The 25,964-nt window shown below is 35.5% G+C and overlaps 4 protein-coding genes and 1 non-coding gene across 5 annotated transcripts; 2 read left to right on the top strand and 3 right to left on the bottom strand.

The window, feature by feature from the left end:
- The first annotated feature begins 970 nt into the window (after positions 1-970).
- TRNAV-CAC (transfer RNA valine (anticodon CAC)) lies at positions 971-1,044 on the top strand. Its single transcript has one exon. It is a non-coding gene; the product is annotated as a tRNA-Val (tRNA).
- Positions 1,045-1,283: 239 nt separating this feature from the next.
- LOC147552726 (serine/threonine-protein phosphatase PP1-like) lies at positions 1,284-4,172 on the bottom strand. The gene is made up of 4 exons (XM_086669360.1): positions 3,670-4,172; positions 2,396-2,955; positions 2,099-2,302; positions 1,284-1,641 (listed from the first exon to the last, which is right to left on the bottom strand). The coding sequence occupies exons 1-4, from the start codon at positions 3,875-3,877 to the stop codon at positions 1,627-1,629; spliced, it is 987 nt and encodes a 328-aa protein (XP_086525486.1). The 5' UTR covers positions 3,878-4,172; the 3' UTR covers positions 1,284-1,626.
- Positions 4,173-5,205: 1,033 nt separating this feature from the next.
- LOC147552725 (uncharacterized) lies at positions 5,206-6,012 on the top strand. Its single transcript, XM_086668652.1, has 2 exons — positions 5,206-5,267; positions 5,466-6,012. Exons 1-2 carry the CDS (start codon positions 5,206-5,208, stop codon positions 6,010-6,012), a joined length of 609 nt encoding a protein of 202 aa, XP_086524778.1.
- Positions 6,013-6,324: 312 nt separating this feature from the next.
- Positions 6,325-9,740, bottom strand: LOC147552724 (uncharacterized). The gene is made up of 2 exons (XM_086669359.1): positions 8,714-9,740; positions 6,325-6,905 (listed from the first exon to the last, which is right to left on the bottom strand). Exons 1-2 carry the CDS (start codon positions 9,521-9,523, stop codon positions 6,693-6,695), a joined length of 1,023 nt encoding a protein of 340 aa, XP_086525485.1. The 5' UTR covers positions 9,524-9,740; the 3' UTR covers positions 6,325-6,692.
- Positions 9,741-12,162: 2,422 nt separating this feature from the next.
- On the bottom strand, positions 12,163-14,372 carry LOC147552723 (ABC transporter G family member 8-like). The gene has a single exon (XM_086671307.1). The coding sequence runs from the start codon at positions 14,157-14,159 to the stop codon at positions 12,318-12,320; it is 1,842 nt and encodes a 613-aa protein (XP_086527433.1). The 5' UTR covers positions 14,160-14,372; the 3' UTR covers positions 12,163-12,317.
- Between the last annotated feature and the right edge of the window lie 11,592 nt (positions 14,373-25,964).

Raw genomic sequence — 25,964 nt, 5'->3', positions numbered from 1 at the left:
GTTTGACCCCTTGTTTTCTCCCCCACTTAGCTAATGCCTCGGCTGAAATATTAGTCTTTCTCGGACTATAGTGGGATTGGATTAGCTCGAAGTTATTACAGAGAGCTTTGATTTGCGCCATATGCTGCAGAGATTGCCAGTTGATGGTCTTGGTGCTATCGTGGATGTGGTTGATCAGATTGTTATTGCCACTTTCGACGATGAGGTGAGCTATGGAAAGCTCCTGGGCCCATTGCACTGCCTTCAGTATCGCCAAACTTTCGCATTCTTCTGCCGTCTGACCTCTAATGGTTTCCGCCTTAGCAATGATGAAGTCTCCCTTCGGATCGTGAATAATACAGCCTATACCCGCCGGGTCTGTGTATTTTATGAAGGATGCATCTACATTCATTTTGAGGAAGGGTTGTGGTGGTGGTTGCCATGTCGGGTGAGCGGCCATCTGTTTAGGTATATGAACATCTTGGATGAATAGCATTGAATCTTCCTTATCACTTGTGAGGGCGTGCTGTCATTTTTACCAAAACATTTGTCGCATCTTGCTTTCCAGAGGAACCACATAATTTTGCCGAGCAGCGTCATGGTTTGATCGTGAAGGGAAGACCAACTCTTTATCCAATCTAGCACCGAAACTAGACCCCATCATTATTTGATTGATTGTTTTCTAACCCTAATCATGATCTTGTCCACACGTGTGAAGCTTAAGTCAACTTCTCTTGAGTCCTTGAGGGGAAAGTATCACTCGTACAAAAAATGCTAAATAACCTGAATAAATAGGACAACCTAAAATTGATGTGGCTTCTCATCAAAAAAAAATATGATGTGGCTGGTTTTCATTAATTGATCATTCAAAGGGAGAAATTGCAAGACCAATAACCGTCGGATACATCTGATTTTATTCAAAACTTTGCTTTAAATGTGACAAGAGTGATTCAATCCTATAATATACTTAGTTAGGGAACTCTGACATGAAGTCTGGGTGGTGTAGTCGGTTATCACGCTAGTCTCACACACTAGAGGTCCCCGGTTCGAACCCGGGCTCAGACACTCTTTTGATTTTTATATTTTCCTACCCATCAAAATTTTGTTCTCTAGTGTGCTTATATTGTACCAAGTGCTTATATTTTCAAGATAAACTCTTCTAAGTTTAGGAGAAATTTAGAACTTCAGATCCTAAGAGCTATGATGTTAAGATACAAACCCTAAACAATTGACTAGTGATCCAGCACCCCCAACAACTATTACTTGCAGATAATATCATTTAATGCAATGTCGGATCCCCAATATTTTAAAGTTTACGCTCATAGAACATCAAATTCATAATTTACAGAAGGAAAATTTTCAGACCTAATTATCATATGAAGTACAAAAATTTACACCTTTAGGTAGCAAAACCGAAATTCAAGAAAGAAATGGTGCAATCTTCACTACCAGCAAGTTTGATCCGAACTTTCATATCTTAAGTTAAAGCTATTTACTTGATCAAAATGTGATAACTCGAGGGAAATCGTTTTATTGTTCTTGTACATGAAGGAAATATTTCTGTTTCGTCTTCAAGTACTTCGACTTTTCTTCTTTAGGTCCTGCCGTCTGCTTATCCTCTCTTGTATCCGAGTTAGTTCCCATTTGTTATCTCTTGCCACCCTAAAGATTAGAAAAAAAAAAACATCCATTAAAAAATGATCCGAAAATATAATCTACTAAAAGAAATATTACTACTATATACCAATTTGAACATGGAAGCTAGTATGAAGTCTCGGCCGAGGTGAGTGGAATATGTCGAGACAAAATTGTGGCCGTACCCATATTTATGGTTGTCCTTTTAATAACTCATCTATTTCTTACTTGTAATTTTATGCTCCGACGTTTTCTGTAGTAACTTGAGATCCTAAATCATCTAAACCTTTTTCTCAGAGGTTTTTTCTGTGGTTCGCCATGGCAGACTGATCAGTCCTATCCTAAATGGGTTCCACAACAGATCTCATCTATCAAGTTTACATACAGGATGGGTTTGTTATCGGTTTTGCTCCTCTCATTTGTGTTTGAGCTCTTCAGTGTTCAGATAATTGCGTTTTAAGAATAGAGATAATTGTGTATTTACCTTACGCTTCGGAGTTCCAGTTCTTGATTTTTTGTTTTTCCCTTTCTTATCGGAACCCCCTACAAGAATCTGAAACGAACATGTCAAAGTATCGTCCACACTCATCACTGCACCAGCATTATCAAACTCTCCACAGTAATTTGGAGCTGAGAATATGGTAACCAACTTTCTATCAGCAAAGAATTCGTAACCATCTTCCACAACCTAATGATGATCATAAATGAGATCAAAATACAACCTAAGCCAGTTGAATTGATAGATAACCAACAAAGTCGTAGAGGGTTTGAGTTATTATACCTGGTGAGCACGGCAGATCAGATCTAAGTCATGTTTCTCAAGGAACTCAGAAACCTTGTCAGCTCCAAATGTACATGAAACGCCTCTGTCACTCTTACCCCAGCCTTTTACGTCTTTATCGGGATCAGACCAGAGTAGATCACAGAGAAGACCATTATCGGGGATCTCCAAAGGGCGAGATATATTCCTAATCTGGTCAAAATTCTTCAGCTCGGGAGACAATCCTCCATGCATACAGAAGATTTTTTCATCAATAAGAGCAGCGAGAGGCAGGCAGTTAAAGCAGAGAGTAAAAGTCTTCCACAGGCCAACATTAAATCTTCTCTTACACTCGTCATAAAACCCATATACACGGTTCACGGAAGCACACTCATGATTGCCTCTAAGTAGAAAGATGTTCTTCGGGTATTTGATTTTGAAAGCAAGAAGAAGACAAATCGTTTCTATGCTATGTTGACCTCTATCAACATAGTCACCCAGGAACAAGTAGTTCGTTGTTGGGGGTAATCCACCATATTCAAAAAGTTGTAGAAGGTCAGGATACTGGCCATGAATATCACCTACCAATTATAAACATCAGCTGGCTAATACGATAAGATCAAAAGAGGATGGGCATAGAATTTTTAAAGTTCCAAACGCAAAAATTGCATAAGAGCAGCTAAAAGAATTATCATCCTGGTTTCAAAACAAATGAGTACCTTTCCGAATATCTATTAGAGCTAGATAATGAGAAACCGAAAACAATTGATCCAAGATACTTCAACAATTTTTTACTTCTTTTTAGTTATTTTCATATCCGTACTTTTTGTTCAAAACGCAGTGTTCACCCTCTCGATGAGCATTTACACATTATGACATTAACCAATCAAGAACAAAACCTCGGTAAGAAAGAGGAAAATTCACCTACTACTGCCGAAGTCTTCTCAATCTGTTTTTATTTTCATTTCCTCGTCTTCTTTCTCTTTCTTTTTGTAACTTGGATAACTCTTCACAACTCAAAATTTTCTTTTTGGACAAACAATCTCCTGCCTAAAAATAGCTAAACACCATAATGGGTAGGTTTAAATTTAATAAAGATTCATGCTTTTCCACCCCTGATTGCTAAAAGAACCACTATTGATGCCCTAACCGGCTAAAACCCTCTATGGTTTATAATAATAGGATTTCCTATGATCATTCATACCCAAGTTGTTCAATGTAATAATCCAAAATTAGCAGAATTAAACAACATTAAATTCCATAGAAATAAAAAAAGATTGTTTTTTTTTTCTTACCGCAAACTTTGATTGGAGGTTGAAGGTCAAGAAGAATAGGTTGGCTAAGGAAGATGGACCTTGCAGAATGACAAAGCTGTTGGATTTCAGATTGAGTGAGTTGAACCGGTCTAGGGGTTCGACGATTCTTGGATTCGAGAAGTTGTTCTATAATCTCGTCTAATAATTTACGATCAATCTTCTTATTAGAATCTGAACTCTCTTCCATCCCTTCAACTTTAATAAATTAGTATTTTATAACCAAAACCCTTGTGTGTGAAAACAAATACTACAAACTCAAAACCCTAACTTTCACTTATCGTCTCTCTCTCTCTCTCTGTCTAAATTTTGATTATCTAATTCTTGACCTACAACTGTGGAGGAGCAATATCTTTCTTTGTAGTCTACGGAATGTACTGTACAATTCTATTTTCAATACCAAGGGATAGCCCACCTAAATTAGAAGGTGAACTACTATCACTAATGAGAACCTATTTACATGAATAAATCTTTCAACAAAAAAATTAGGGAGAAATTGACATACACCCCCACTATTATATGAATATTAGGACTACACCCCTACTTTTTTAAAACTTTTGATATACACCCCCACTTGGACGAAAACCGTCAACTCAGAGTTAAGTTGGGTGTGTGCGAAACACACGCGCCAACCATGACAATTTTACCCTTTTGTAGTTGTTGAAATATTTTGAGCGATTTTGACAATACACCCCCACTATTATATGAATTTTTGGACTACACCCCCATTTTTTGAAAAAACAAAATTTTTCAATTTGCCCTCCAACGATCATCTTTTACCTTTTGTCTTATAAATTTATTTATCTTAGACAAGCTAAAAGGTCAAAGCGAAAGAACTATTTGAGATATCAAACTATAGAAAAGATGGGAGGAACTATTTGGGATATCAAGCGAAAGAACTTATTTATCTTATATGGGAGGAACTTATTTATCTTATTTGACATATAAGATAAATAAGTTCTTTCGCTTTGATCTTTTAGCTTGTCTAAGATAAATAAGTTTATAAGAAAAGAGGTAAAAGATGATCGTTGGAGGGCAAATTGAAAAATTTTGTTTTTTCAAAAAATGGGGGTGTAGCCCAAAAATTCATATAATAGTGGGGGTGTATGTCAAAATCGCTCAAAATATTTCAACAACTACAAAAGGGTAAAATCGTCATGGTTGGCGCGTGTGTTTCACACACACCCAACTTAACTCTGAGTTGACGGTTTCCGTCCAAGTGGGAGTGTATATCAAAAGTTTTGAAAAAGTGGGGGTGTAGTCCTAATATTCATAAAATAGTGGGGGTGTATGTCAAATTCTCCCAAATAATTATTTACATGAATAAAGGGTTAGACACAATTTGCCCCTAAATAAATACAATTGATAAACCTTTTTTTAATCTTAATCTTGAAGGTTCATTCCTTTGTTATCTTGTTTTCAAAAAAATGTTTATTTTTGTCATTTTCTTTCGTATGGAGGTTATTTGGAGAAAGTATCAAGTAGGTAGGTTTCTCTCTTACAGCATCTCCAATGTACATGGGTTGGAGCTTCCAAATTCAAATTTCTTACATGGTTACTTTTCTTACAATGTTACTTGAGTAGGTTTCCCCCTTAGAGCATCTCCTTCCATCTTCAACCCTCCCATTTTTTCTCACAATAATTTCTTATCCATTTTATCCTAATCATTATTTTTAGATTGATGAAAGAAGAATAGTAGAAGAAGAAAACCAATAGACAAGAAGATAGTTTTGGAGAAAAAAAGTCTAGTGAACCCAACTCGATGTGAATGCTGATAGAGGAGTACAAGACAAGGCACTGGTGGTTTTTCAAAATAGATGGGAACCCCCTACAGGTGATACAATAAAGCTAAACATAGATGGAGCCTATAAGAATGGAAAAGGAGCATCTGCCGTTGTAGCCAGAAACTCGAGAGGAGTATGCATACTAGCTATCACTGATCATTACGAAATTAGTAGTGCTATAGAAGCTGAAGCAAAGGCTGCTCTCTTGGCTGTTCAAACAGCCAGGCAATTGAATATGACAAAGGTGATTATTGAAGGAGACGCCGTAAATGTTACTGGAGCCTGTTTGAAGGAAGAAGACCAAATTCCATGGAAGATTCGACATATGGTACAAGATATCAAAGATGAGATCCCAAAATTTGAGTCGGTAGTCTTTCAAAATATCTCAAGAACAATAAATGTCGCAGCGCATAAATTGGCGACAAATGCATTAGTCTCTCAGAATAGTTTCAGATGGGAGGACAAAGAACCCCCACCATTTATTGTTAAATTATTAGTTTCAGAACAAACTTTAGTTGTATCCGACAATTCTATTGAATAAATAAGGCCAAAGCCTACTTACATCAAAAAAAAAAGTTGGATGTCCGACTCGGGCATTCAGATCATAAAACCCAAGTTAAGGGAAGTTTCAAAAGCGCCCCCACAAGTGTTAGAAAACACCTCCGGAAAAGACACCTCTTTTCCTTACATGCTCCCTCTAAAATATTTTATGGTTTTCATCTTCCCTTGATTTCTAACCTAATCGCTTTCATTTTTCCATTCCATTACATCAAACAAGAGAAAAGAATGAAGTCTTGAAGTGTTTGAACTACCAGAGAATTCTAAAAGCACAAAATAATAAAGACTCCAGAAGAAGAAAATGGCTTCAACATAGCCTCTTTCATTAATAATAACTCAACCATAATAACCATGACTTTCGTCGATGACTTTTTGTACTGATTTAAAAAATGTATCGATTCTTTCATACTAAAAATACAATGAGAGAAGAAACTATTGAACAACATTTCCCCTCATAAGCAATCTCCATCAAGCAGAACCAGTAATCATTCTTGCTCAATGAATGAATAAATTATGAATGAAAAGCTACTGATATATCTGCTTTTTAGAGGCATAAATGACGAACTTACTTGTCATCAGTTATCATCTAATAACCTTATCAATCTCTTTTAAGAACTGTCGAAGGAAATCAAGTATTTGGTAGATTCTCTCTGCATAAATATCTCATGGTTGAGGAGAAATATGAGTTTCCGGAACTTGTTGCAGAAACCTTTTCATGGCTTCATATGTCGACCAACAAATTGCAGCTGCAGGTGCATGGAACAACACCCTTGGCTTCAACCCTCTTAACAAAGCTTTCGGACCTTCTTTAGCAACTATTTGCTTAAGAGCCATCCTGATAGAGCTACTTTTAAAGGTATCTGCACCACATACGCCCTGCTCCGAAAAGGAAAATGTGCAAAATAAGTGTTCCTTATATCATCTCATAAGCTAGCAAACTATCCATATATCAGATTACAATCTTACATGTCGAAGAAAAAGGGGTAAACATCAATTGAGAACTTATAATTTTCTCCATTTAAGTGTAATGGATCTTGTGCTATGTACAATGTATTTCAGGGACATATATATACATATAAAGCTTTTATTGACTGTATAACACACACACACACACACACATATGGCTGCGTAATACCGAGTATATCCCAATTACTCCAAGGTAACCGAGTACCCTTATAGCATTTACCATTGTAGTGTTAGAACTTAGAAGTCTTATTAAGCCTGCCAATTTGGTGGTGTTATAGACACTTCTCAACCAGAAAAGGATAAAGAAAAGGTAAAAGGAGTTCACTGTTTGTCTATGATACGTTACATCTTTTTTAGTTAAATTTTTTTTTCCGTAGTGTTAATAGAGACAGAGAGTTAATGATCTAGGGATTCCTAGTTTCCTACTATCCCATTTCACTTGTCTTCACTGGTCGATACACTGATTTGGTGCCAGTGGAACTGAGGAAGGAATTTCTACCATCCTTTTGCACTTGTAGCACCAATTCTACCACTTTCTCGGTGTTGCTGGAAGGGATTTCTCCCACTACATTTTCACTTGCTCTAAAAGGTGTGCATCAACTCTACCAAACATGTCTAAGTGAAAAATATACTCATGGTGTTCTTTTCTGTTAAGTAAGCTTTGTGAGCAACGCATAAAGATATCACTACCTTCAACTTACACCCACATAACACATCTGTGCAAATTGTATTCGCCTACGTAGAGTTTAGTCTCATCCTCGGATCCTCCTACCATACTAAAAATTAAACCCGAGCTTCTCGGCTGTCTCGGCCGAGACCAACCACATAGCTAGAAGAATAATATAGAATGCCTTTGAAGTTGAAATCATGGTACTACCAAGTACAAGCATCAACGTTGTGAGAAATGTATAACCATAACTATAACAGAGTAACCTAATCCTAGCGACCTGCCGAGTTTGTTCCTTATTAGGCGCCACGGTGTGGCCAGAGGGGGTTGCTAGCAGTGTGAGCTCTCACAACGTCAGCCGAAATGCTTCAACATCCCAAGGTACTAAAATCTCACCTATAGTCCGGGGTCTGGCACTCGCCTAAGGGATGCGGAACTAAGCATATACTACTCGGTAAGTCGGGTTCACACCTGACTTCAAAAGTAAGGAATAAAAAGTGTTCTCTTGTACTTATCCTCACAGCTCATCTAACCAAGATACTTTATGTACCATCAATTTCCATGGCAAACAACATAAAGCTTCCAAGCGAATGCAAGCTATCTCCCAAGGTAGGTACTATCAAAATGAGATAATATAGGAATGGAATGTGAATTTTGAATTGAACAACATCTGATCAATCATTCGTCTTACTCTTAAAAATGATCTGATAGAGAAATCATATACTTTTCATTGAAGACCAACTACTTACTCCTATGAATTTCTAAACACATTAAAGCCACATCTACAATATTTCAATGAACCAAATATAAAAAAAATCGAGATGAAGCTCTATTACTAAAACTGAATCTGGGGTTCACTACAACATACAATTTTTATCCTTAATTAGGAGATGTTAAACCTAATCATGAGAACCTAGGGTATTGAATAGAATCACCAAGTATTATAGTGAATTTGAAACTCTTCATGCCAAATATTAATACCCATTACCCAATTCAACATTATAACTAAGAATTGATGAAGAACAAGAAAGTAGAGATCTTGATTTCATACCTGGCACTGCAATCTAGTTTTGACCACATCCAATGGAGTGGTTACAGCTCCAGCAAGAGCACCGGCAGCTCCGCCCGCCATAATATGAACCATTAGCTGTTCTTCACTAGCATTTTCAGGCGAAATCTCACTCAAAACCTTCTTAGTTGCTTCATAAGTAGCAAAATGAACAGCCGTAAATGGAGCATTCATAACAATAGTAGTTCTATAGGAAGCATAAAAAGCCCTAAATCCTTCTTCTTTAAACATTCTAACAACACAATCTTTAACACCACCATAAGGACTTCTCTTTAACTGTAATCTCTGTTTGACAACATCCATGGGAGTTAGAACCGCGTCGCTAGCGGTGGTGGCAATTACGCCGGAAGCGGCGTGAACTAGTGGATGATGACCGGGTCGGTTTCCACCTAGTTTTTCTTTGCAAGTTTCATAAACGGAGAAGTAAACAGCGTGAGCTGGACCGGCACCGAGTCCCATGGCGCCGATTCCACGGTAAAACCCTAGCGGACCTTCTGTACGCATAATTGAAGTAAAGAATCGACCAACATGGTGGTGGGTATGAGATGCAGATGCGGATGAAGTGGAGGCGGCGCCGAGCATTTGCATACGAGTTTTGAGAGTATCGACGGGGAACATGGCCATGTGTTCTACCATTCCGGCGATAGAACCTGCTAACATGAATTTCCAGAAACCAAGACCATCTCCGTGGTGGTGATGGTGGTGGTGGTGGTCATGTTCATGAGAGGTGGAGGCGGTGGCTTCGGTGGTGGCAAAGACTGGTTTTAGGGTTTCATTTGAGCTCTCTTTCATAGCACGGTAGAGTAGAGAGAAGGAGAACTAGAAATGCTTGAAGTTGCCGTTGATTTGATTTGGGGGTTTGAGCTTCATTAGGGTTTAACCAAGGGTTTCGGGAAGAAGGGACTGTTTTTATTGGGGTTTTGTTTGTCCACTTTAAGTAATCTCAACCGTTCGATTTTATACTTCTATAGCCATACATCAAAAGCCAGGAATATCCAACGGTTGAGACAACAATGATGTCATATGGAGTAACAACGATTACCAACAAGAGCTCCTCCTAATTATTTGTATAAAACAAATTGGCATTAATCTCAGTTACAAACATTAAAATCAATTCACCGGATGTTAGAAGATGGTAACTTGTTAAAAATGTATTTTTTATTAGTATATTAAAACATGGGGTTAGAAGAAACCCGATAAAGAATGAAAATTTATTCTTGATAGCTATCAACAAATATTAGCTACTCATTTTGTAAAAGTTAAAAGACCTCAAAATTTTGTAATTATATTGCGACTTTCAAGTTTGACGATAGAGCATCTAAAGAAAAAATAACTATCCTGTCTTAAGTAATTTTGTTCACCAAAATTTTGAAGTTTTTGTAGAATTCATTTGGAAACTATATTTCACCTAATTTGAACGAATATATGGATTTCATTTTTGTCCATAACTGAAAAAGAGAAAAAAAAAAATATATCTATTTTTTCTACATATGAAAAGAAGAGAATAGACCTTGTCCTTGTATGTATTTTCTCTATTACCTTCCTCTCATATCCCTTAGCCGGCCTGAACATGCCAGTTTCGTATCTCTTTCTTTATTTTCTTCTCATAAATTTTAGTCTTGCCAACAACATTCGTTTTTCCTTTAAAAACTAATAAACTATAACAATTTGACAATATTTTTTAAATAATCTTAAAACTAAAATTCTCAAGTTTTCAATCAATCAATATGGTTTAGGCGTCTAACTAATATTTTCGAGTGTAACCAATATTGGAGGAGGTCCATTGATCTCTATGATTTTTCTTTTCTTTTTTTGTGAAAACTTTTGTTGTGGTCTCCTCTTTTCCTTTTTCTTTTTATTGTTTGGGTTTGATCTTAAAACAATTTTTTTTCCTTGTTATTGTAGAAGATAAGAAGAATATAGAGACGAGTGTGTCTTAGAGGGAGATGAAGGTTAATAGAGGATGAGAGAGTAAGATGATAAACATGAGAAATAAAAGAATATGAATATGAAAGAGGGAGAAGATGGAGACTAATGAAAAGATTTAGAGTTGCCTCAACACCATGTTAGCTAAGATATCCGAGAAGAAGGGGAAAAAAAATAATGGGGAAATGATAAAGTTACAAAAGATTTTGACAAAAAAAGGTACCCAGCTGATGTGGCGGGTGTGGTTTCAAACTTTGACCAAATCTAGACCGTTGAGAGATGAAAATCACAAACGCCACATCAGCTGGGAAGTTTTTTTTGTCAAAATCTTTTGTGATTCTAGCATCTCTCAAAATAATGAAAAGGTCAAGGCAATTTTAGTCTACTCATATACACGAAAAAAAAAAACTTTTCCAACTTCCAATAAAAAAAAACTAAGTTATTATCAATTAAGGCATAGTGACAGAAGGAGATACATTAGATCCCCAGAGACATTATCCCCAATAAAACCCTATGGGTTGAAGTTTAATCTAATTTACTCCTCGAAAAAATTTTAAATTAAATCACATAAATCTCTTGCATGTAGATGATTATGTATCTCCATTGTTATTTTCTGTAATTTAAGTGTTCTTTTTCCTAACCCATGTGATAATAATATGTTTGTCATATTTCAAGAAAATAAAAAATATTTTTGTCATATCGGCTTGGGACTCAACCTCATGAAGGAAAGATAAGTTGTTCCAAAAACGTTATTTATTTTTCCATTGAGTGCCACCTCAGACGGAATAGTTGGCCATCTCACCAGTAGTAGACTAATAGTCAATGGGCATAGGGTGCAAGTTAGACGTTAAAATCCTAGTCAGCCAATCAGTTCACGTGTTTAAGAGAGAAAACAACCCGTGAATGAACAGCAAAATAACTGATTCTGAATCTGACTCATCTCACTATCAACCAAACCACAACCCGACAACCCCGTCACTTGATCACAAACCCCCTCATTTCTCATTTTACTAGTTCACCCTTACATTCTCCAATTTTTCATATTTACCCCCTACATTTTCCAAGAACTCATGCAAATCTGAAAATAAACTCATTCTATAAACTTACAATGTTCAATTTTTCAAGAAAAGAAAAACACTATAACCTTTATTAAGTTAAAATATTCTTCCAAGTTAATGTTGATAAGAGACAATTAGCTAATTATTTATGGATTAGCTTACAAGAGGCTAGAAATTATAAAATTGACTATTTTTCGTTTGTAAATGATTATGATCGACGAAAAGATATCCATACAACTAATCTAGTCTTAGGTCATTTTTATTTGGACTAAGTATTTTGGTTTCTCTTCGTCTCATAATAAAACAAATAGTTGCTATCATGTATCTGAATAAAGTAAGCATGTACCAAGACAAGTTGTCGTTTGTCACACCAAACAAACAAAACGAAAGTGATAAAAAGAATCTCAAATTAGGGAAATAGATAAGAAGGAATTCATGGAAATCAAATAAACTTACGAACCATATATAGTTTTTTCATATAGATCTTAAAATTTCAACAAAAAGAAATGACTCAATGAAGGAGAAATAAGATGATCAATTGATCTTGAAAACTTAACAAAAAAAAAAGTACTCATTACAACAAAAATTGGAGCTTGATAATTTCATTTCTTTGATCTTGAAGCCCTCCTTATCAAAACCAATAAACAAAGAACCCTATAAAACACAAAGAACCCAATCAAAATATAAATATTGATCCATCTGTGCCTTTCATGAATCCCTTTATTCATCAAAACATCACCACCATTCACCTTACATACTTTGCTATCTTGATCCCATATCAAACACCTTGTAACAATACAAGAATACTCATTTATAAGAAGTGCATCAAGAGCATACTTATACATAGATAGGTAGTGCATGAAGATCCAATACTTGGGTATGCTAGCTTTTGAGATGAAGTAGCCTGAGAAGAGAAAGAAAGCACCGAGAAACATCGTAACTAACGATGTGCCGGCGACATAATTCGGTGCTAAGGAACTCAAGAATAACACAAATGAATTTGCCATGAGAAGAACTACCCATATTACTAACACAAAGTAAGAAAAAGCTTGCCAAGTAGAACAAAGACCTACTAAGAAATAAACCGAAACCGAATAAACTAATGAAATAGCAAACAAGTAAGGTAAAAAGACTAATGTATTAGCTATTAGATGAGATGAAAGACTATAAAGTCCAGTTGAAGATTCTCTTAGTAAAATGGGTCTTTCATTAATGAAGATTGGTAAAGCTTCTGTTGAAGAGGATAGAAGAAAAGTTAGTGTAAAAGCAAAAAGACCAAATCTTTTCTCAATTCCTTGTTTATCAAAACCAACATGAATGTAAATAGTGCCCAAAACAACTCCAACTATAAGAGCTTCTAGGGTATTTGTGAAAAGAAGTTGTCTTGTTCTATAAATAATTTTCCAAAATCTTTTGTAAAGAGTAAAGATTTCATGGATTCTTGAACTCTTAAATCTTCGATCTCTCGTTTCATTCTTCGAAGAACTTGATAAAGAAGAAGTTTGAGTAGATGGTAAAGAGAGAAGTGGTGATTCTTGTGTAATGGTGGGTATGTTTTCTTGAAGTTGGTTTAGTATTTCCATGGCATATTCAAGTGCATTAAGTTGTGGAGGTACTGTATATCCATTAAAGAGTAAGAAAGATTGAAGAGAAGAAACTGTTCCATGATGAATAACTCTTCCTTTTGATAGTAAAAGAATACTATCAATGGTGGAAAGGATCTTGAAATTAGGTTGATGAATCGAAAGTACTAAAGTTCTCCGACGAGAAGTAACAATAGATCGTAGGGTTTGCATTACATTAAAAGCTGATGAACTATCAAGACCAGAAGTGGGTTCATCAAGAAATAAAACAGAAGGATCATGAAGGAGACTAAGACCGATTGAAACACGTCTACGTTCTCCACCCGATAGTCCACAAGAAAGACGGGTATGAGCAAGATGAGAAAGGCGAAGATCGCTAAGAAGAGATGATATAATTGAGGAAATTTGAGAGTTGTTTGGAATGAGAAGATTTGCAGCAAAAGTGAAGGTTTCTAGGACTGTAAGTAATGGAAGGGAAGCATCATGTTGTGGGACATAAGCAGATAGTTTTCTAAACGAAGAAGGGTTGAGAGGTGAAGAATTGAGCAAAAGAGAGCCATTAGTTGGTAAGGTTTTTGCTGCTAAAATGTCTAGGAGAGTCGATTTTCCGGCACCACTTGGACCAACAATGGCAAGGATTTGAGAAGGGTGGGCAGTGAAGGAAACATCCTTGAGGATGCTAGTTGGTGGTGAAGGTGAAGTGCAAGTTTTAAAGAGGAAATTTTGTGCAGTAGATGATGTAAATTTGGTGTAGGATATTGAGGAAGCTGTTAATTTGTAAGTTTTGATATGGGTTTGTTCTTGATATGGTGGTGGAGAAGGTGGCGGTGATGGTTGAGGTGGTGGTGAATAATCTTCCATGGAGGTTTTGGGTGTATTGTTGATGAAGGAAAGAGTGAGAGGAGTTGAGTAAATGAGAGAGTTATGAGATGGAGGGATGTGTTGATGTTGAAATGTTCCATGACTTTGGACTGTTAAAGATTTGGAGGATAGAAGATAACAAAAAACATTGAGGTATATGTTTGAAGTTATATTCAAATTATTGTAATCAAATATATAAATAAATTAATGATTTTAAAAATAAAAAAGTTGTTGGAATCTATTAATAAATATATATATATATATATATATATATATGAATGTGAATAATACTTTAACTATTCTCGTACGTTTGTGCAACTTATACGTACAATAGAAAAGTGAAGTTGAAGCACGCGAGCTAAGAATATATTTTTCTCTATTGCTTTGATCTGAAATAGTAGTTTACTAATTTAGAAGAAACACATAATATAAATATTGTTAATTTTCTAAATTTCATGGTCTATTTTTGGAAACTCATCCATCTTTTATAATTAAGAAACTGTATTAAATCATGGAACTTGCACCAACAAGATAATTTAAACAATTGGATTTCCAAACTTTGAAAGAGAAAATTTTATTTTATAAAAAATTTAAATTAAATTATTTAACTTGTTTAATGGATAAAATCAAAGTATTTACCAAAGGATGGAAGCTTATCATTACTAGAGTTACAATGAATTGGGAAAAAAGAACAAATTTGGTCCACAAATAAGAATCAAACACGGGGGTCATCCAACTCAGAATTGATTGATAATGAATAGGGGTGGGAATTCTACCTGAAAGCCCGATACCCGTCACGTTTACCCGCGCCCGACAATGTCCATGGACGCCCGCGCCCGAAGATGGGTACTACCCGCCCAGCCCGATGATTTTTCGTGGACGGGCTCGGGTGAAAAGCTCTGCCCGCCACCCCGCCCATACCCGAGCCCGATATGCACACCCGACGGGTGCCTATAGATGCCAATCACTTTGAGTGTAGATTATACTTCACTATAAAGCCCAAAGTAGATTTAAGGTTTCTCCCAAGATATATAAACTACACATTGAAGCAATCATAATAGTTTACCACATTGAATCTGAAAAATTCGGTAGCATAGAGAGAGAAAAAGAATCTACGTTGTCTCTCTAGCCGTTTCTCTCTTATTTACTAGACCTTCTTGTGCCAACCTTCTTCTCTATTAAATAAGTTATTGGGATCATCTTCCATCTCTATGTAGTGGTCAAATTTTAAGATTATTTTGATGTGAAGGAAGAACAAAGAAGAACTAATGGAACATACAAAGACAAGAAAAAAAAGTGGAAGACAACCAAGTCTCATGTTTGCATCTATATATCTATATTAGTTGTTGATTTCTTATGTTACGGAATCTGAGTATTTCTTTCATTCTTGATTTATAAGTTTTGTAAAGATTTGGTATCAATTTGTTTAGAGAAGCTTATTTGAACAATATCAAATTTCTAGAGTTTCCTGATCTATTAGAAAAATATCAGATAAAGAAACCCGATGCCCGATTTGCCCGAAGCCCGACTTGCCCGATGCTTTAGTGGGCTTGGGCGGGCTTTGATCATAGGAGATTTCAGAAAAGCCCGCCCGAATCCGCCCGAGAACCCGAGTGGGCAGAGGAGAAACTTACCCGACCCGCCCGAGTCCGACTCAGAATTACCCGCGGGTGCCCATACCCGTCCGATTCCCACCCCTAATAATGAATAGAGAGAGTCTAAATATTCTGTTATAAATTACGGATGTGGTCGATGGACTTAATATGCCTGGGCCTAGTTCTGTTACAATGTCAAATTTGTGATCATGAGATCATCCAACTCAAAATCAAATAACAATAAAGAGAGAAGACATAAATACTATATTATTGTTAATTTGTTATCGGAAATACGCTTTTCCCTTGGGTTACTATTGTCACAAAATTATATCACATGTTAACTTTGTCAATTTTATATCATCAAATATTAATTGATTTTAAGTCTTAAGCTTTTACTGTATTAAATATTAATTACAGAATAGAAGGGTAAATACACTTTTTATTTGTCAATTTCCTAAAAGCCCAAATTTAGGTTTGTTCATTCTCACACAAATCAAAGAAAAACAAGATTATTACATGATCAAATAAACACCCTAATTGACCATCTTTTGGCAATTTAATTAATATATTCAATTTGAAGTGATGAAAAGGAATAACCAGCTAGACTATGAGTGACATTTGGATGTAACTCAAGAAGGTCAAAAGAATCACGAGTCTACCATTTCTATAGAGACAGAGAGAGAAAGAAGAAAGAGAGTAACTATTCTATTACTGTTTCTTGATTCTAAACAAAATTTGTCTTCCCTCAGTCAGAAATGAAGAGCCAATTGCCTATTCACGACAAGCTTTTCATTTAATTGGGTAACCAAATAACAATCCGTGATTCACCACCTTTATTATTATTATTATTATTATTATTATTATTATTATTATATAGATTATTATTATTATTATTGGCCTTTTTTTTGTTTTCCTTTTTTGTTGAAAAGAAAGTAAATATTAATGGATAAGAGTCTTATTACGATACATGGATAAGAGTGGAGTAGAAACAAAATTTAATGTTCTATTACTATTGTGATTACATTATGAACATTATAGTTATAGTTATTTATAATGTATAGTGATAAGGGAAATGATAAAGTTACAAAAGATTTTGACAAAAAAGGTTCCCAGCTGATGTGGCGGGTGTAGTTTCAAACTTTGACCAAATCTAGGCCGTTGAGAGATGAAAATCACAACCGCCACATCAGCTGGGAGCTTTTTTTTTATCAAAATCTTTTGTGATTCTAGCATCTCTCGATAAAATACGAGGCTTTAGGGCATTCATAAGTGAGAAAGACATAAAATGTACGAAAAAAAAAAAGACCCCATGCTGATTATAGCTTATTTTGAAAAATTGACAGGTACCACACAAATAATTCACTTAAAATAAACAAGCCACATTAGAAATCAGAAGCTACCTAATCTTCACCAAACATGTAAAAAAGCAAAAGCACATGATAATTGGCATGGTGCCAATTTTAGGTTTGTACCTTGTGAACATTGGGAAATTAGGTGTTGGATTCTTTTTTGCCACTTCTAAAGAGGAATTATTTGTTAAGTCACGACTGTTATTGAGAGAACCACGCCCCAAAGAAGGTTGAGATGCTGATGTAGAACTTTCTATGGACCAACCCTAGACACACTTCAAATAACATTACTGGACTGCAAAACTTTCTAAACCATTGTTCTTTTAAAATACTTATAATATGTGATTTGTCGTCGATATGGAATAGATTTACGGGCCTAAGTTTGTACATAAAAAAATTATGTACTTGGGTGCCTGTGAACGGGTACTTCTGTTATTTACCTTTGTTATAGTCCATTATTGAAGTCCATAACAAATGTTATTTTAATATATTTTCATTTATATGCCGCTAGCACAACGACATACTATTATCTAATTAGGAAAATATAGTGAACATTATTCATAGACTGTCAACCATCCAAAATGATAGGTAACAATTGTTTTGAGAGAAATGTTATTTGGCCTAACGTTTCTGACCGACACCAGGCCGGGAGATGATGTGGGCACGCGGCCGGTCACGTGGGCCAAAGAGCATGTTAGTGGATAGATTTCAAACATAACTAAAATGTTGCTTTCAATCTTTCATTTTTTTAACATTCTAATCCGCCATTTTCAGTAGAAAAAAAAAAAAAAGCTTTCTAATGCACCATCTACCTCATCTACAATCAGAGTTATTACCGCTCTATTGGAGTTTGATTTTTAGTTCTATTCCTCTCTCATTCTCCTCGATCTTGAGCAGATTTTGTAGGGTTTTTGGAAAGAAGACCAATACCACCACGGAAATTAGGACAACAAAACATGATATGATCTGAGAAATAGGCCCAGCACAATCCGACGACTAATGTGGTAAGCTCACATTAGCCAAATATCTCACGAGAAACATAAGTGAAGTGGTCAAACCCTTCTTCTGGCCAACCGTCACGGCTGATAAAGCTAAAATGATTATATTTTCATGGTTCTTATATTTGTTGGTTTGAGTTCTCATTTCCCTCTGTAGATCCAATGAGCTTTCCCTTTTATGGGTCACCTTGAAGTCTTCTACCAAATTTCACAAAACTCCCCTCGCTCTAGAATTTATCACTTCTCACTCTCTAAATTTTTCTATTACAAGTTTAGTTTAAATCATTCTTTGTTACGAGTTATCTTGCTCCCCCATTTGATCATCAATTATTTAAGGAAAATGATAGAGTGACTTAAAATTGGTACTTAGAAGGTGACATATTTCCTCATATAGAAACAAAAGTCCGTACTTAGAGGGTGACATTATTTAATTCAATGGCATTTCTTGTTTAATTAGGGTTAATTCCATTTTGACCCCAAATTCGTACAAACTCACTGTTTTAGCCTCCCTAAGTGTTCGGCAACTCCATTTGGCCCCAAATGACTAGAGGTGGGATTATTGCACGAATATCCAAAACTCGTTCCTTCCCCCGCCCATTGAGGGCCATGGACGCCCGCGACCGAAGTCGGGTACAACCCGCCCAACCCGATCAATGTAAGCGGGTGGACTCGGGTTAAAACTCTCACCCGTTCCCCAACCCAAGACCAATTCGGGTTGGCCCGTTGGACACCTTCATCAGACAACCGATTAAACTACCTAACTGCACCGTTTGGTACTAATTATTAGTTGGGCATCCAAGCATACTAACAATGGGGTTATATAACTACACTAGGATATGTTTCTCACACTAATTTCTGACTGTGAAACTAAAGTTCTCACTTAAGCTACAGAGAGCATAATGGCAAGGTGTCTAGGTCGGTTGGACCCACATTGCAAGATTTGAACAACAAGATTGAGCCGGAGTTTATAATATGGCATGGGAAGATAATTTCTCTTGCTACACTTCAGTTCCACACCCCTTATTTTGAACGGAAATGCTACTATTACGAACAGATATTACGGAACTTTTTCACGGAATGACGTGGCACTTTACGTTTGAAATTTTGACTCAATCTGGGCCGTTAACAGATGAACGGCCCAGATTCAGTTTTTTCTCTCCCCCTCTAGTATTCCCTTTCTCTCTCTAAAACTCCATTACAACACCTCACCTTGAAGTTTGGATTAGCTTCCTAAAACTCATTAAACAAATCAAAATTATACAATTCCTTCTCTTCCAATCTTAAATACACTCCTACTACTAATTTTTATCTCTACTAACTTAGATGAGTGGATTATGAGATCTACTAAAACAACTTGAAACAATCTTGATTTGAACCTAAACAGACCAATTCTAAAGATGTGGTATGGGTTTCAATAGGAAAACCTTTAAATCAGTAACAAAAAAACTCTAGAACTTAAAATCAATAGAAAAGAAATCCTAAAATCATTAGCACAAAACTCTAATTTGTTTAAGTATAAATAGCATAAAGCCTAAAATCAGTCAACAAGATCATAATTTCACTACAAAATCTCTTTAAGTAGAGAGAGTTTTAGGGAAAAATCACTAGAAAACTTGAATCTCCCATTTTTTCCTCTCTCCCGTACTCTCTCTCTCTCTCAAAAGTGGCTGAAACTTGAAAGAATAGATGGGTGACGTGGGAGAATCAAAATTGAAAATGGACAATTACTAAATGAACGGCGGGGATCTGGTCAAATTTTCCAACTTGAGTTGACACGTCATTCCGTAAGGATATTTCGTCATTTTCTTTCGTAACTGTAGCACGTCCGTATTTTGAAATAAAGAAGCCCTTGGATGCCTATAAATGGGACGTTGCTCACGTACTTAGAGCAACTCCAACGTGGGGCTCGGGCTCCCAATTTTGGGAGCCCCGGGGCTTTCTTCAATTCCAACGTTGGGCTCCCAACCGGGGCTCCCAAATTAATATATTATACGTGTGCGAAGTATGTGTGCGAAATTTTGATTTTAAATTTCGACTATAAATTATTAGATTTCGACTATGAATTAAAATGTGATATTATTCGAGAGAGATAATTTCAAAAAGATAAACACAAAAAAAAACACAAAAATAAAAATTAGAGAAAAATACTTAAAAAAGTAGTATTTAAAATAATAAGAATATTAAAAAAAAAATTAGTTTAAAAAAAAAATTAAAAAAATTAAAAAAAAATAAAATAAGGTGGGGTGGATCCCCTTTTTAGGGGATCCACCCCAAAATAGCCGTTGGGAGACCCCCAACGGCTATATTTGGGGCTGGGAGCCCCCCAGCCCGGGCTCCCATTTGGGAGCCCGGGAGCATGGGGCTCCCAGCCCCACCGGGAGCCCAGCCCCGGGGCTCCCGGGTTGGAGGGCTGGGGCTGGGGCTGGGGCTCCCAAAATTTGAATTGGGAGCCCCAGCCCCACCCACGTTGGAGCTGCTCTTAAAAAGGAGTTCCATAGATTGGAAAGTTCATCGAAGAAGACGGAATGAATAAAGAAAAATTCTTATGATATGACATGAATGGGCTGGGCTGTTCGAATGATGAACAAGTATCTATGCATTCGCTCATAGAAAATGGGACCAATCCCCCATTGCGTGCTTGGTGCCCCTTAAATCTCTTGATGGGTTGTGAAAAACGAACTTTAACAATAGTTACTTTAACCAGTGTGGGTGAGCAAATAGAATTTTAAGATTGTCCGAGCGATCAAGGAGTATAAGTACCCGCCCTGTCCCAACCTGTAACCTAGTTACCCATGGGTACCCATAACTTCCGAGAACTATCTTCAACTTTTTCGAAACTACTTTTGAAAGCCAAAATAGAATTATTTCTAAAAATAATTAAAATCATAGAAGTCACATCACCTCTCTATTTCTCATCTAAGCTATTTGTTTGGTGTTTTACCATTGCTTCTCATTTAACCAATAAGTTCTAACGAATTCAAAGTTCAATATTCATAACAAACCTATAACAAGAACCACAAGCACAACATTCATAACTCAAATGTGGAAGTATTTCAATTGATAAAAATGTATTTAATTATGTTGAGAAACATGTAACTGATACTTTTGACAACGTTGTATTTGATATTGTTGATACTTATCTAATAAAAAGAAAACTATGCAACAATTTCACAAAAACAAAAAGTATTTAAGTGTTGAGGAAAATGTATTACATGCTAGCTAGGAAAATGTTTTTCATTGTTGAGAAATGTGTATTTGATACCATTGAGAATTGAGAATATGTATTTGATAATGTTGAGAAAGATGTGGTTGATATTTTTGAGAAAGATATATCTCATTCATATATCTAAAAGAGTCAACTTTTCTACCGCTTAGGGCTGGATGCATTGTTACATGGAGGAAGATAAGAAGAGCTTCGGTGAGCCTCTTAGTTGTGATCTTTTTCAAGATCACATACAACTATAGAGTGCTTGAAAAGAATACATAGAGGACCAATTCGATGAGTCAAAATGAAGTCGGGTGTCTTACAGGAAGTTGGTTACTCGTGACCTTAAGACCCAAGCGGCTTATATTGAGTTACAGACGCGGTTTCAGAAAGTGTGTGCAGAGCTCAACGAAAGAAACACATTTCGGGTGTTGTTTATTACTTCATCGTGTGAGGTTGGTATTATTAATTGTGTAGTGAGTTGTGTTGCTTTATTTTTTGTTTTTTAAGCTATTTGTTTTGCATTTTAATTACTAGGAGTATTTACTTTATCATTTAACCAATAAGTTCTAATGGATTCAAACTTTAATATTCGTAATTTATCAATCACAAGAACAACATTCATAACTCAAATATAGAAGTATTACAATCGATAAAAATGTATTTGATGATGTTGAGAAAGATGTAGTTGATACTAATGGAAAAGATTGAGTTGATACTAATGAGAAAGATGTATTTCGAACTTTTGAGGATACTTTTGACACTTATCTCATTAAAAAAGAATTATGCATCAATTTCAGAAAAGAAAAGAAGAAGTATTTACAACTGTTGAGGAAAATGTATATCATGTTAAGAAAAATATTTGTCATGTTGAGAAATGTGTATTTGATACCATTGATATGCATTCGATGCTATTGATATTATTTCTAAATTATAAAACTTATTACGCGACGATTCCAAAAGACATATGAAGGAAAATACTATTGATATACTCATACCGTTTGATGATTCTGACGATCAGTCATAAAATGAAAAACATCTTCGGCTCAACCACCATATTTCTAAGTGGCATTCTATAGTGATGTTAAGGTTAAGCCAAGTAGAACCTAAATAAGAATCCATATATTGTAAAATTACGAAGTGGAGGGTATCGATTTGGGGAGTTAAGATTCTGGCGATGTACAGTTTTCTTTGGCCAGCGCTTTGGGGAAAGCTAAATAGTTTCCGGGATGTGAAGACTTAGTCAAAAATTAGTCAATTTTGTTTGACAATTTTATTTTGTAAATTGTTAGGGGGAAAAATACAAAATCTCCACCTCACCTCATTATCTCAAACCACATATTATCCGAACCGTCTGAATATTATCCAAACCGTCTGAAGATTCTCTCAAACCACATATTATCCGAACCGTCTGAATACTATCTGAACCGTATGAAGATTCAAGAAACAACTTTTCTTTTTTGTACTTACCATGTCGTTCTTTAGAATCACAAAACATTGAAAAAAAAAAAGATCCCAAAGCAACAAAAGATTTTTGGAAAAATAGCAGGATTCAAACAACAAAAAGGGTTGAGATTAATACTTGGATTTTCATGTACTTGTGATCATCAGTTCAGATTGGATTGGGGAGATGCAACCGTCCAAAGAGAGAGCAAAGTTTAGGATTGGAACTTATTTTTGTCATAATATCAAAAGGTAGTTTAGAGAGAGGTAGAGTGATTTATAGAGATAAAGCGATCGAGAGAGAAATAAAATGAGAATGTAGAGAGAATCTGAAATGGCTTTTCTTTTGTGATGTTTGATTGTTAATGAAGAGAAATGTTGTAAGCAATCCCCGTCGGTGGTCGGATGAAGTGCGGTGCATCTCTTAAGAGGTTAAGCACCATTCACTAGTGAGGTCTTTTAAGACTGTGAAGTCGAGAAGTGCCAAAGCGGACAGCATCGCAAACATATTTAACTTGATTTGAAGGGTGATGAGCTGTTTTAAGCGGGATTTTTTGGAAATACGAGGGTACCTAGTTTTTTAGAGTGGCATCAGAATAAGATAAATTACGGAAACAGAAACTTAAATTTCGTTATTGGTATAAAAGTGGCCCTCCAACTTTTATTTAGCAGGCCCAAAGCCCGAAAATTTCGACCTTAACAACAATTTATCCTTATACAAAGTTTAAACCTCTTCAATAGGAAAAAAAAAAAGTTTAAACTCCTGTATTTTAATTCAAGAAAGTTATGGATAATGGGTAATGGACCTAAGAGCATCTCCAATGCCACACTCAATCTTAAAAACTCTGAGTGCCACATGATATTTATAGTTTTTTCTCAAAAACTCTCTCCAATGCAATTAGGGGCGGCCCGGGCCCAAAGCAACCAAAGTGGTCGCTTTGGGTCCCGACGTAGTCAATGGTCTTATATATCGAATTATGTATGTTTGTATCGGAATAATAATTAGTTTTTAAACAAATTTATGATATCAATTAAGTTATAGCTTAGTAGTTTAAGAGCTTAACTTTTATACAAGAGGTAAAGGGATCAAGTCCACCTCTAAGCATCATTAGAACTTCTTTTTTTAACAAACACTATATAGGGCCCCATTAATTCCGCTTAGGGTCGCCCACATGTCCAGGCCGACCCTGAATGCAACACTCTATTTGGATCTCTAACATGATATGTCGAGAGTGGAATAGAGATATCTCAAGAGGATACTCTATTTCTAGAGTGTCCTCTTGAGATAACTCTAATTGTCCAACTCATCAATATTTAATTTTTAACTAATAGAAATCGAGTCTTCAAATAACTAATTATTTATTTACAATAATTATTATATCTTATAAGTAAATAAGATAAGTTTAGAGTTTTGCTTTATAGCCACAAAATATATTGAGGATCTTTATTTTCATCACTTAAGAGTGAGAATCTCACTTGGAACTCGACACATACGATAAGTAGTAACTTTTTTGAGTTTTGCATTGGAGATGTTGTAACTCCCGCATTTGATTGTAAGAGAGTTATTAAGTGGGCCAATTCATGTACAATTAAGGCCTACCTTTAATAATCTTCCTGCTTTTGTAATTTTGATTGGACAAACATATTTTTGGCACTACTTTAATTAAAGAAAACATACCTGTTTAGGTGGAATCATGGCATAATCTTAGACTTCATTACTTCTAGATACGACAAAGTTTTCAACCGAAGGCCATCTCTAGTACCACACGGCACTAGAAATTCAAAAGTTTTAACCCCAAGGCGCCATCTCTCTCTCTCTCCCTGAAATCTGTCTCTCCGCTCGCTTTCTCTCTTTACGAACCCAACAAAAAAATGTAATTAGTGTGTGAGCGAAGGAATTCCCGACTAATCAATCATTTAGTGATGGGATTTCCTATTTTAGTATTAATTATCCTTGTTGAGTGTCAAAAGGTTTGGAAAAAAACTAACAAAAATTGAAAGAAATCATGTGGAAGATGTTTTAGTATGTCTTTTCAAGATTTCCTTGAAACACCTTATTGGAAATTACGTAGTTCTTGAGAGTTCATTTTTCGAGATACAATTTAAGAAGATACTGATAAATGAAGCAAATGACTTGAGATCCAAATAAATGGTAATCAACGCTAGATATGATGGATCACATCGTAAAAATTCATGAATTCACCATCAATTCTAGGGCACTACAACAGACATCGAGAAGACGAAAGGAAACGAAAAGAATAATTTATCTTCGTTCAACAACTTCAGACTGACAGACTTGCACGCTCTCCATTTCTCTACTTAACTCATTATTCCTACGTATATTTTAGTATAGTAAAGTTTATGACCTATAGGGTCATCTCATTCGTGATCTTTAGGATCTTTTTATTTTGTGACCTTTAGGGTATTTCATTTAGTTATTGGAATGTTGTACTTCTTTCCCTTCAAGTTGTAATTTACTTTGTAAGTTTTGTATTGTAATTTACTTTTGTAAATCTCATATTGTATTCAAATGAGCCAAAAATCTCAAAACCATGTAATGTTTTGGATTGATTCTTAAATATGAATGAAAATTCTAGTTTAACTCAAAAAAAAGTGTAAAGGTGAAGTGTCAAAAATAAAAAATAAAAATTCAATTATTTATATACTATTTAGTCATTTGGAGACATTATTATGTTAACGCTCACGAAAAACTCTAACAAAAAATTTGTTGGCGCCCAACAAAATTGATGCAGACGCCCTTTCACTGCCAACTTTTGAGGAGGTTCTAATGTCCTATATGAAAATAGGGCACCTAAAGCCATTAGGTTGGACACCTTTAGAAACTCTCAAATTCTAAAATATTTTAACTATAAAATTAATTAAATTGCTTAAGAATCCTTATAAAAAATATCTATTATAAGTGTCATCACATCACTTTAGAGATTCAAATTAAGTTTTGTACTATCATTAAAGAAAAATTCTAGAAATTTCATGCGACACTTTAAATTTTAGAATTTCAATGTTATATTTGAGATCATCTGAACAAAGAATTGATTGTTTACACGATTAGCCTTGGCCCAAAACTAATTTTGGTGGCTTTGGGCCTCTAATTTTAAAAGCTCCTCATTTGATATGTAGGACTTATTCTTTTACTTCAAATAGCTGGCACAAAATGAGGTGTTAGTAGAGCGGGCCGTTCATTTGATTGCAACCTA

The sequence above is a fragment of the Eschscholzia californica genome, unplaced genomic scaffold, assembly GCF_041429995.1.
Source record: "Eschscholzia californica isolate CP2 unplaced genomic scaffold, dmEscCali1.0.p SCAF_3, whole genome shotgun sequence".
NCBI classification, from domain to species: Eukaryota; Viridiplantae; Streptophyta; class Magnoliopsida; order Ranunculales; family Papaveraceae; genus Eschscholzia; species Eschscholzia californica.
This window is presented reverse-complemented; position numbering and strand designations above follow the sequence as displayed.